Source organism: Montipora foliosa, chromosome 3, assembly GCF_036669935.1.
Source record: "Montipora foliosa isolate CH-2021 chromosome 3, ASM3666993v2, whole genome shotgun sequence".
Taxonomy (NCBI): Eukaryota; Metazoa; Cnidaria; class Anthozoa; order Scleractinia; family Acroporidae; genus Montipora; species Montipora foliosa.
Genome location: NC_090871.1, coordinates 52,868,893 through 52,881,392, shown reverse-complemented (window position 1 = coordinate 52,881,392; position 12,500 = coordinate 52,868,893). Strand labels below are relative to the sequence as shown.

At 40.0% G+C, this 12,500-nt stretch overlaps 1 protein-coding gene across 2 annotated transcripts in view; it reads right to left on the bottom strand.

Annotated features, from left to right (window-relative positions):
• LOC137997652 (ATP-binding cassette sub-family C member 4-like) overlaps positions 1-12,500 on the bottom strand; it is a 43,298-nt gene that overhangs the window by 9,896 nt on the left and 20,902 nt on the right. For both annotated transcript variants that reach the window (XM_068843756.1, XM_068843757.1), the window contains exons 4-6: positions 5,839-7,571; positions 2,477-3,047; positions 534-670 (exon numbers count right to left, since the gene is read on the bottom strand). In XM_068843756.1, coding sequence (XP_068699857.1) covers positions 534-670; positions 2,477-3,047; positions 5,839-7,571 — 2,441 coding nt within the window. The remainder of the gene's footprint in view (positions 1-533; positions 671-2,476; positions 3,048-5,838; positions 7,572-12,500) is intronic.

The window sequence follows — 12,500 nt, the reverse complement described above, 5'->3', positions numbered from 1 at the left end:
GGGGGCAGCTGTAGTGTCAACTATTACTAGTTTATATTGGCTCCCACCCAACTCGATTAGCTATGCTATTTTTGGGTGGGACGTGTATTATTTATCCTAATGTGAAGTGTTGTAATAAATATTATTGTTGTTGTTGTTGTTGAAATATATGAACTGTGAAGATTATTCATCTAGTAGGTATTTTTCGTTTTTCGTTGTTAAAATATAAATAAACGGTTGGATGCTGGAAATGAGGAAATAAGCAGTGAAGTAATTTTAAGTGCTGTCTTTATTTGGAGAATCCCCAGCACTTCCAGGTAATTTCATTTTTCTTTATTTCCAGCTCAACTTGTATGTAAACACTAACGTCAGAATCCGGCCATGTTTTCAACGGGGAAAGCAATGGCAAAGTCTCGCGTTAATGGAAAAGGAATAAAATGGCACTTATGGAAAGCAAATGAGCAAATGAAACAAAATTCTTTAGGAAAAATGACTTCATAATATTTCTCTATAAAAGGATTTGTGTCAGTTTGGGTTCGGACTAACTTACTGACCAGGATTTTCCGAAGCCAAAATTGCAGCCACTGCAACAATCGTGGCAAACACACTAGCTAGCAGATCAAGACGTACGCTCAACCAACGATTAGCAGACACTGCCATGAAAAAAGCTTGTGTGTTTTCGTCCTGATACCTAGAAAGAGAATTACAAATTAAAGAAGGTAGAGTACAGGACAATCAGGGGAAAATCAATATGGCCGATGGGATTTTGAAAGAAAGGAAGGCCAACCGCTTTTACACATGTGAGACGCTGTAATCTCGGAAAATGGGTCAGGGAAGGAGTTATAACTTCCTACACTTTGGTCAAGTATATTGAATATCGCAATTAGTTAAAACAATTGCCTTTCATATTAAAGGTAAAGGTAAAGGTAAAATAACTTCATTTAGCGTCGGTAGTTCCTCCAGCTACGAGGCTGGTATCAATGGAAGCCGACGGTGCGCCCTTTACCCCCCTCCCTCTGTCAGTTCTCCGTTTCACGGGTATTTAAAGCTATAGCTACAAGGATCAGAGGAAAGTCGAAACAGACGTTGAAGTCACGGAGGATCGAATTGGGGACCTCTGGCTCCAAAAGCCGCGCACTAGCCAACTGAGCCACGACTGCTCCTTAAAACAATTTTTTGTATTGATTTAGGAACTATCGCAGTATATACTTGAATCTTGTTTATGGTTTTAACGTCTGGCTAATCTTCTTCAGAAGAGAGATTGACCTCGTTTCCAGGACCTTTCCTTTCACTTTAGGGCGGGGAAAAATCTTGCAGTCTCACTGTCAGTGTTTCATGTGAATAACAAACAGAAGCGGCGATAAAATACTAGTAAAAACACAACACAGCTTTTTCAATGGTGACCATGTGAGAAGTGAAATTACACAAAAAATAGTCACGTGATTCAAAGTCACGATCATTGCGTGACAAACGAATGAAATCATTACGTTACATCCTCTTTCTTAATAAACAAACACAGGACAAAAGAAAAAGTTGTCCTAACTAAGTGCAGTTTTTCATCAGGAAAATGACTTTCAGCTTAGAACGAAATGAACAGTCCTATTGAGTCTGATCGTCAGCATGTCTTGCAGGCTTGCCAACATTTCTCTGGGATTCACATACAAATCCTTATATTTTTGTCGGCCATGCTCACACTGAGCTTGAGGCGCCTGTGTTTCTTCCTGCATTTTTCGCCGGTTTCAATCCAAAAAGATGATTCCGAATATTCGACTTCCAGTCGGAAGTTTATTTGGCACTCTTGTTTTTAAAGGAAAATGCACGACCGTGATGGTATTTGGTAACCTAAGTACGCAGTATAGTGGTACACTCTTCTTGGAAACTTCCTATGTTAGGGGATATTTATCATTTTTCCACCTCTTCTTGTTTTAACGCATTTTAGATTGTTTTGTTTGGTTTTCTTTATTTGATTGGTTTTCGTCATGGCTAAACAAAACGACTTCGTCTCGGTTTTTATTCACCGATATTCACCTCCCCTTCGGCGAATAATTGTGAAATGTTACGTGACCATGTGCGAAGTGAACACAAAATGTTCATGTGATTTAAAGTCAAGGTCATTGCGTGACCAACGAATTAAAGCATTACGTTACGCTCAGGACTGAAAGGGTAAGCACGAAATGTCACTGACAGTAGACAAATGGGGAAAGGTTTAACTGATAACTGACAACCTCTATCCAGACCCTAGAAAATGGTTGACTTCAATTACCGTCGGTTGTCAGACCGTCGATTGTCAATAGCTGCAGTCATCGTTGTAAGCTTGTCAGACCGAAAAACCAGTTCCTTTTTGGCTTATTTAGTTGTTAAATTATTTCAGTCAACGTAAACGTTTGAAGGAGCCCTCAGACAACGAGTTCCCTGCTCTGTCTGGAGAAATCCTTGTTTTTACTGTTTTGTTACTTATACACTCTTACATGAATCAAACGGTTAAATGAAGACTAACCTTTTTAGTCTTTCCAAAAAGGGCTTTCTCATGTTTGAAGTGTGGACTATTTCCAGGCCATTTACTGTTTCCGTGATGTGTGAGTATACAGGGCTGCATTTGATCGCTTCAATTCTCTTCAGATCTCTGGAGGACCTCAAATAATAACGTGCAAAGTAAAGAAATGTTCCAATTATTGGGAGAAGGGCCAAGAAGAGCCAGTAGTTTGTTGCAGCTGGAACGAAAATAGCGCTGACGGAGAAGAGGCAGTATATAAGAGCTTGAAGAAATAACGGTGGCAATACGTCATCCATACAACCAATATCTTTGGAAAACCGATTCAGGATACGCCCAGCTGGGGTCGAATCAAAAAACTTTACAGGTGCCTTGATAGTCGCCACCGTCATTTTACTGTGAAGGTTTTCAGCCGCTTTGAGGAGGAGGTAGTAAAAGGAGAAAGACGACGTTGTCATGACAACAAGGGCTACCACCACTAAACTACCATAAATGACATGGGTGTTCGTCGCCATCTGTTGGTCATGTGACATCTCGGCTATTCTAGACAACCACCAATTTGGAGCTAAGAGGCAAACTGGAACAGTGTTCATATTAGTAAAATTGAAGAAAAAGTCAATGAAAGGAGTGTCAATATGGTACTTTTATCCTCAATTTAATCTTTACAACAGCAATAACTGTGTTTCAGTTCTAATCACAAGGATACAATAGAAACAAACAGTACACCTTTTGCTGAACGCTTTTTTTACTTTGAAATATTTTTGCGTTATTTGTCCCTTCACCGTAAAATTATACCGTACCAAAACCAAAAAGAAAATTTCTGTTCGGTATGCTAGTAGCCTGCGTAGCAAGAGTTTTAATGTTTTGGCCGCGCGAAAATGGGGCGAGACAAAAAGAAAACGTTTGCAGACAAACCCCTGCATTTTGAAAACTGCCTACTTGACCTGTCGTACGTGTCATCGGCTGTCGTTTGGTCTGACCTAGCGGGAATGAACTTTGGGCAAGAGAAGCTTAAAAAAGTTGACTAGGAAAATAACGATAATATTGATTAATTAGAAAACAGATACTCTTAATTCCCGAAGGCGGCCTCGAAGTACAATTATGGAAATGTTCTCGTACGAATTTCCGGCGACGATAAGATTTAATGTTCGGTAAGGCAAATTGCATGCGGCAGCTAACCGCTACAAAGAGGTCCCAAATGCTGTGAACAAAAGTGTTTCAATAGATCCTTTACATAAATGGCGCCTAAATTTGAATAACAATACTTGATACATCCTTAGCCTCACATTTATGAGAAAAATCCTTTGTCTTGAAACATAAACACGAGGCTAAGGATGTATCAAGTATTGTTATTCAAATTTGGGCGCCATTTATGCAAAGGGTCTATAGCCCTTTTCACGGTTAGTTTTTCTTATTTGCATTACAATATAATCTAGCATGTATGTGATGCAATTTCGTGCTATTTTGTAGTTTCAACCCGAAATTGCCTCGTATTCACGTTAGATTACATTGTAATGCAAATGAAAAAACTAACCGTGAAAGGGGTTATTGAAATGTCAGAGCCTCTGAAATGTTGTAAACAAGCCCACCGTCATTACTAGGTTTTCCTATACAATTTTCTGTTCGGTGGTGTAATTAACACCTTGTTCTTGGCGCTTGTGTATTGAAGAAAGTGATGTTAAAGTCAAAGAAAGAGCTATAAATAGTGTTGCACTTGCTTCTGCAATAATGTCAAGGTTTTAAATCCCAAAGCGTCGGTATTACACCACAGAATTTCAACAGTATTGCTCCAAAGTGGTGCAAAATTAAACAAAATGATCTTGCAAGATTGAATCGTTTCGGAGTCTGTTTACCAGCTAGCCGAAATCCCCATTGAAGTCTTCCTTGATTTGATCATTCGCAATACTTTTGAGAGGCCTAATAATTTATACGTAAGCATTGTTTTTCGTAAGAAATGAGGCTTTTCCCGAAACCAGTGGGAAGAACAGCGAGCAAATCTCCCCCTTGGACGAGTTGTTTTTACATCGAAATTTGTTGTTCTTCTCTCAAGCCACCGCTAAATCCTTCATCGACAACGGAGCTAACTGCTTGATGTATTATTTCTTGAAAAGAAGATCTCTCTGCCATTTAGCCTGCGTAGTGAGCGATTTCAGCGAGCGAAAAGTGAAAATCAGTCTACCGAAAGCGAATTACTTTCTCTGATTCATTCACTTGCTACGAGCAATACATTATTTTGACATGAGGGACTGAGAGGTGTCAATCAAAAAATCCGAGCCGCGCTAATCAGAGACCCCGTTCGTGGGCGAATGGGAGTTTTCAAAATCGAGGGGTTTGTCCGCAAGCGTTTCCTTCTTCTCTCCTCCCCTCCCACCTCCATATTTTTTTTGGCGCTCGCTCTATTCTCGCGCGGCCGAAAAAAGAGTTCCCTCCTCGCCCGCTGGAAACGCTTGCTAAGCAGGCCAGTATGCTAGTGTCTCACGATTGTCCAAGCCGTAAATTCTTTAAAACATAATACAGCCTTTTTGTTACAAGACGTTCAGGCTTAGATTAATCATAATTTTAAGAACATAGTAAGTACATACCCAGACTGAGAATCAGTTATAAATAAAGAAAAAATAAATGTAGTCTAACACGACAATAGGCCATTTTATAGTTGTTTGCTCGGCAACTAAGCCTATGAATGGCTGTGAGGCTGCCGGTGACCTTGCATTGATACAGCCCCCACTGTTTTTATCATGCAAATTGTGTTGTTGTAATTCTAATTAGTCCGTATTAACATTACAAAAGCACGGAGGTTTGTATCAAAACAGGGTCACCGGCAGCCTCGCTTCCATTCGTAGGCCAGGTAACTTAGCTACAACTGTAAAATGGTCTATTAACCGTCAAATACATACTTAGGGGCGTTTTTTAAACATTAACAATGTGGTTTCCGTTTTGCATGGTAATTTGCAGAACAACTCACTTTGTAGTTGAATTTAGTACACCACACGACTTTAAGAGGTATTGTCACGCTATTTTAGTCAAACTTCAAAACACTAAACAACGTCTTTGCATCAATAAAGCTGTTGTTTTGTTGTCAATAACCATTGAAGTTCTTTTTTGTTTGAATCTTCTAAGTAGGTTGTCGGATGTGTTGTACGTGTGATCTAAAATACTAGTTTAGATTTGTATTCAGTTTTGACATAAAAATAGCAAATTTAGCATGACAGTATCCCTTAGGAAAATTTCCAGACAGTTTCTGGCTCAAATCGCCAAACAAAAAACAAGAACGTTCAGCCTCAGCCCCAAAAGTAGACGTTCTTACCGTGAGTGGTCGTAATATAGTATGTAACACAAAAATAATTTTAAAGTCATTAAATCAGATTTACCTTGAGCAAACATTTGGGAAATTGCAAGAAGTGTTATCGCAGAAACAGGCAGTCCTTCCTTAAAATAGTTCCAGTACAGTCTAAAGGTCACAGTTCCAATACTCTTGGTTTCCTCGTCTTCCCTTAAATCAAGGACTGCTCTTTCCTCAGGATCTAGCTCATCACTCATGTTTAAGAGTGCTAGGGAATCAGTAGGATAAAAATCATCTACAGAGGCGTCGTTTGGCTCTCCTGCTACAGATGAGACGGAAGGCTCATTCATTGACTTCTTGGCCATACCTTTATCATGAAATTCGTCCGCTTCCTTAACACCAGGAGCATTCTCAAAGGGCTCAGACAAATCCTGGTAAATTCTTTTCATCTCTGGTTGCGGATCAGGTCCGAATACTTTGTTATCTCCTTCTTCAAAGGCCTCACTATCTTTACCTTCTGCTGATCCTTTCGAGCCTGAGACGATCGAGACTGAAAAATCGTGCTGAGTATCGATCATCTCTTTATTGTCTTGGACTCGTTCAATCAATTTCACATCTGAGGTTTGTTGCTGACCAATCCCAGGAATATTGCATGCATTGATTGAGGGGATCGATGACCCTTCCAGCTCCTTCTTTAAAATCCCATTATTATTAATCTTCTGTAGTCTGACTGTCTCTGGGAATCCAGGTCCATCTTCACATTGTTCAGGCAATCCTGCTACTCCCAGTAAGGCTCCATGGTCTAGAATTTCAGCGTACTCCCCTTGGTGAATGATTGAACCGTTCTCCATCACAACGACGCGATCCACATCTTTCAAATATTGCAACTGGTGTGTGACCAGCAAACGAATATGACCTGATAAGTGACCTAGTATGCAACTCTCAAAAAGTCGTCTTCCTACTTTAGCATCGACTGCACTCAGTGGATCATCAAGCAGGTAAATATCAGCGCCTGAATACACTGCACGAGCCAAACCCACACGTGCTTTCTGACCTCCACTGAGGGTAACGCCTCGCTGCCCAATTTCTGTGAGGTCGCCATTTGCGAAGTTCGCCAAGTCTTTCGTCAACTCACATATATGAACAACCTGTTGAAACTTCTCTTCGTTAAAAGCCAATCCAAACAAGATATTCTCTCGTATGGAGCCAGAAAATACCCAAGGTATTTGGGGAACATAGGCTACCTTTCCGTGGTATGAAATTGATCCTTTATGTTGGGGAAGTTCTCCAAGAATAGCTGTTAATAGAGAGGATTTTCCACTTCCAACTGCACCTGTTATCGCTATCAGGTTACCATTTCGCACATTAAGGGTAATGTCACTCAATGTGTTGGTCAAAATTTCTTGGTTCCAGGAACAGGACGCTTTAGAAATTGAGACATAAGGCTCTTTAAAGACTGTGCTAGTAGCGAATGATCCTGGTGTCACCAGATCTATTTTCCATGGATTTTGATCTTGGGTCTTGTTTTCTCCGTTTCTTTCGAACTTCGTTACCGTCTCCATCAGGAATGTCTGTATTCTATCAAGTGCTACCTTTCCATCCGAAGCAACTAGCATGGTGAAAGCCACGTTGTAGCAAAATATGAATCTTAATATTGTAAAGCTTAGAAGAAGTGTGAATATTGCAAATGATGACAAGTGAGTTCCAGTCAATATCAGAGTTGTTACTGAAACCAGGGTGGCGATAGGAAGTGTTGTGAAGAACAGAACAAGTAACATTGATACAATTAAGCCTTTTAAACGAATTATTGCCATCTCCTTCCTGTAAACAGATTACAGAAAAGAAAATAACGATGATTAGAAAAAAATATATATAACAAATAATAGACCAGCCTGCTTCCAGCAGAACCCACGCCCTTAAAAGAAGTCCAACATATTTTTTTTTTTTAATTTTGAAGGTTGAGTTTATTCATAAATTGACAAATTGGACAATAATTCACTGTGCGCTATATTGCATATTTTTTATGCGAAACCAGACACAGAGTTAAAGGCGAAAAAACGTCATTCAAAAGTTAGACTGTTCGGCTAAATTAAAGTTATACTTTATCGTTTGTGTTAACTGGATTTATAAGTCATTCGTACGAAAAAACTTGTTTACCAGGCGAGAGTCGAGTCTCCCGAGACCAGGTCCACTCGTAGAAGGGATTTAGGAATTGTCTTATTTGTTTCATGGTTGCTTTAAAACTCTATTTCCTTCCGGGCTTCGAAAATGATGAGTGCACGCATCATTCTTGCAGGATTTCGTAGAACGCCGCCATTGCAATCGATCTCTGTAAAATTCGCGAGTCTACTAGTGAGATATGGCCCCAGTTTCCCTGAAAATCTCGGTCCTGTAGCTTTGATTACGCCTACATATAAGGCATTCTACTTCAGCGCATTCGAACCCATCCGACACTACAGGCCTCGGAAAGGATAAAGAAAAGGCTTTTCATTGGAAGAAATTTCAAGCCTTAAAATCGCTGAAAAAGTGAAAATATTTTCGCAGCGTCATATTTGCAAAAAATTCCCTCGTGGTCTAACTAACAGGCAGACTGCTCTAAAGCCGGTTGCACACGAGCAAGTTTTCATTGACAAGCTCTGACTTGGCAAATTTTATTTACTGGTGTTGAAAGAACAACATACCATTTTTTTCCTTGACAAGTGCACTTGCTAGCTTTTGAGCAAGTGCTTTTTCAAGGATAAAAATTGACACATTGCAAATTGGCACACTTACTCGTCTGTACGGGTCGACAAAGAAAACTTGTCAAGAAAATTGAGAAATTGCGGGCGCACAGCGGTCTTGTTCTTGTGATGACTCACTCCAATGGCCCCCCGTGGTTTGTTTTTATGTCGTCCGCTGTGTAATTGTTTTGCTGGCTACAGTGAAAACTTGTCAAAGAAAAGTTGTTAATTCGGTTACAATGACCAGCCATTAAGACTTGTCAATGCAAAACTCGTCAAAGAAAATTTGTCGTTCATACACATGAGCATATGAACATTGTCAGTCAATGACACTTGTTAGGGAAAACTTGCTCGTGTGTAACGGGCTTAAGAAATGCGAGAGCGCGTGATGTCACGTTATTTTGCGACAGTTGTAACGGCCGATTCAACTGATCTAGGAAAATGTTCCATAAAAACTTCAAATCGCGACGGTTCTTTTCGAAAATCCATTTTATCGACAGCCAGATGAATAAAGTTCACTCACCCACTATTTTCTTTGTTGTCCTGAGTGATTTGGTGGGTTTTACGGACGCTTCGATTTCCCCATCAGATCCGACGCGTCGTCACATACAATATAAATAGACATGGTGCGCAGCTTCCAAGACCGCTCACGGCCGACAGCCTCCAGAACTTAGCCGAATTTCTCAGGGGCACCCAACGTCAATTTTCGGAAAATATCTGTTCGAAAGACGATTTGAGATCTAGAATTTTCGGAACATTTGTTCTAAAATGTCTTGCTTGCCTGCCTGTCCTAGGATTTTCGAACATCTGAAAAATGGAATAATTGCCGATTTTCACGGATTTTTATCCTAAAAAGTTCACCTAGAATTTTCGGGAGCCTTTTTTCTGGCTGAAATTTTCGAAAAGGTAAGTTTTGACCCCTATAATTTTCGTATCACTACACTTTCAGCTAGGAAATCCGAACAGATAAAAATTTTTTAGGGGATAAAAATATGCCTATATCTATCGTTTAAATACGAAAATACGTTTAACAATGCTATGTTTAAGTGGTTTTGAACAATATTCTCGTTGGGTGCCCCTGATTTCTCCCACTTGCAAAGGTCGCTCACCTCCCAGGCTTGGGCATATGAAAAGCTGATAATTTTGCTAGAATCACTTATAATCTTTTTTAGCAGATTTATAATTTTGTCCCTCTTGGGGAAAATCTGCGCCTTTCAATTGGTTTATTTGCTTTTGATCAAATTCCAATGATCGACCACCGTCTGTCCCGATCATATGGCGATGGGAAAAGCCTGAGCAAATCTTGAAAATCGAAGAGGATTTTTAAGGTTGCAGAGCCGTACGCGTCAATGCAATGATTTTTGTCACGATGCTACAACAAGTTGCAAATTCACCTTGTTGGGGCGTTATTAATTTACCTATTATCTCCCACACTGCAGCCCCCCTCCCCCCGTTATCAATGTTGCTAGCAATGCAAAAAAATAGGTCCGCAATGCGTACTTGGGGTCTTATGCTTAGTTTAACTCCATTCAGCCCACCATGCGTCCATGCGTGGTTGGTTGAAAATTTGCCACAATGCAGCAGTGAAATGGGTTTCTTCAGTATGCTTCAAATTTCAGGCCCAGTTTAGAATTTTACATCGATGACTTGCCGCTAATCTTTCTCTTATTGCAATTTGCACACTTTAGACAACTTTTGGTGCACACTACAGCATCTCTATCAGCTATTTACTAGTAACAGAAGCACTAGAATGGCTAAAAAACAAGCATGGCACTGTCATTTATTCATACGATCTTATAAATGATCAAGAGAATGCTGAAATTCAACTAGAGTGTGGTAAATTGTTTTGATCAAATGGCTTTTCCCAGCACTACCTGACCTCCAGTTATAAATAAATTAACTGGTTTAACATTTTGTGACTTCAGCCTGTTGAGGTTTTCATTTATTTCTAGTCCATGAAAGCACCCTGTTGAAAGCTTTGCATTGCATTTTTAATTATTTAATGATCTAACTGATTCACGTAATTGGTCAATGGTCATCAGATATTCCTCTTGGCTGTTTATACATTGTTATTGCTGATGGACTGTGATTTCCAGTAGTTTGGTAATTTGCACCAAGCTCTGAGGGTACTTGTTTATTGAACATCTACTGATGATTCATCTTAGAATTGTAGTAAAAATCTATAGACATGCTCCAATGAATCCTGAGAATCCAACAGTGTTACTAGCAGCATCTACTGGAGTAGCAGTAATAAACATTGATGGTACACACAGCATTCGCAATACCTAAAAATACAGGTGATGATGTGGGGAAAATCCAGGTCCTACAATATTTGATATCATTGATCTAGCAACCACTGTGTCCACTGACTCTAGCCAAGCAAATGAAGTAATCTTTGGTGTGAATGCTGGTAAGCAATGTGTAGCAATGTCACTTACTGCTATTATATACCATCAAATACAAGATAATTCTACTTTGAACAATTCTTCTTTGATAACTCTACTTTGAACAATATTTTGGTTATTGGAAATAATCTACACAGTTCTGTAAGATGGTCTGAGCGAACAAATGACTATTACTGTTAACTGGTGTTCCAGACATGGTTTCAATATTTGTTAAAAGTGTATTCATTACAATATAGTGTATTAATGCCAGTAGTTAACAAACAACAATTATTGTAATTCAGTTAAGAGTTTGAAAATACTTCTAGAAGTGAATTTCTAAGAGACATAGATGGGCCAATGTTTGATGTCATGAACAAATATTGAAAGACGCGCAATCACTAGTACCCAGTCTACAAGCCAGACTGTCACGTGTGTTCTCGTCCTCAAAGTGACAAACTGACAAGATTTGCCTCTGACTTAGGTAGGGGTCTTTATGCATAATGCATAAGACCCCAAAAATTGCTGAAAACTCAAAACAGCCAACATTGAAAGAGGGAGAAGGAGGAAGGGGGGGGGGGGAGGGGGGGGGGGGAGTGAAAAGGTTGGAATTGTACATACGGCGGGTATTGGTACCTACAACAGCCTTTTTTTTTTTTTTTTTTTTTAACGGGAGTGTCTCACAAATTTTGCAAATAGTCTTAGCAAAATTACCGCCTTTTCATGTGCCAAGGCTGAGAAATGAGCGACCTTTGGAAGTGAAAGAAATTCGGCTAAGTTCTGCAGGCACTCGGCCGTGAGCGGTTTTGGAAGCTGCGCAGTGTCGATTTATATTGTATGTGACGACGCGAAGGATATGAAAGGGAAATCGAAGCCTCCCAAAAACCCATCAAATCACTCAGGACAACGAAGAAAATAGTGGGTGAGTGAACTTCATTCATCTGGCTGTCCATAAAATGGATTTTCGAAAAGAACTGCCGTAATTTGAAGTTTTTATGGAACATTTTCCTTGATCAGTTCAATCGGCCGTTACAACTGTTGCAAAATAACGTGCCGTCACGCGCTTTCGCATACTTCGGGTTGTCTCCCTGTGGTGGTCTCCCCATCGCACAATAATGTGTTTTCCCTCAAAATGTTTGCTTGTTCTCGCTCCAGATCTTGCATGTTTACCTTGATTACATGTCCAGCGAATTATTGTCTGGAATGAAGTTTCCGTCGAAAAATTGGTAATTTGGGTGGTTTTTGGCCAACAGACGTTAGGTATTAAGCCCTGGCAAAACTATCGAACAAAGTTAGATTCAACGCTTCAACTTTGCTCGATCCGACATTGTTCGACCGTTTGGCCACCCATGTTGGATGATGTTCGTCCAACATCTTTTGTTTGATCAAATGTTGGATGGAGTTTGCTTTTGATCAAACATTGCGACCAACAATTCTGCTTGACGCAACAATGTTGCAGTGTTTTGCCGCTCTTCCAACAAAGTTGTGTCCTGAATCGAGTCACGTTCGCGCTGCTAGCCAATCACGAATGGTTATTTTATTTTCAAGCCTAGGCTTCCAGCATGTTTTGCAACAAAGATGGCGGACAAGGATCAACAGCCAGAAACCTTGATCAGCGAATATAAAGCAAGGCCATGTCTTTGGGAAAC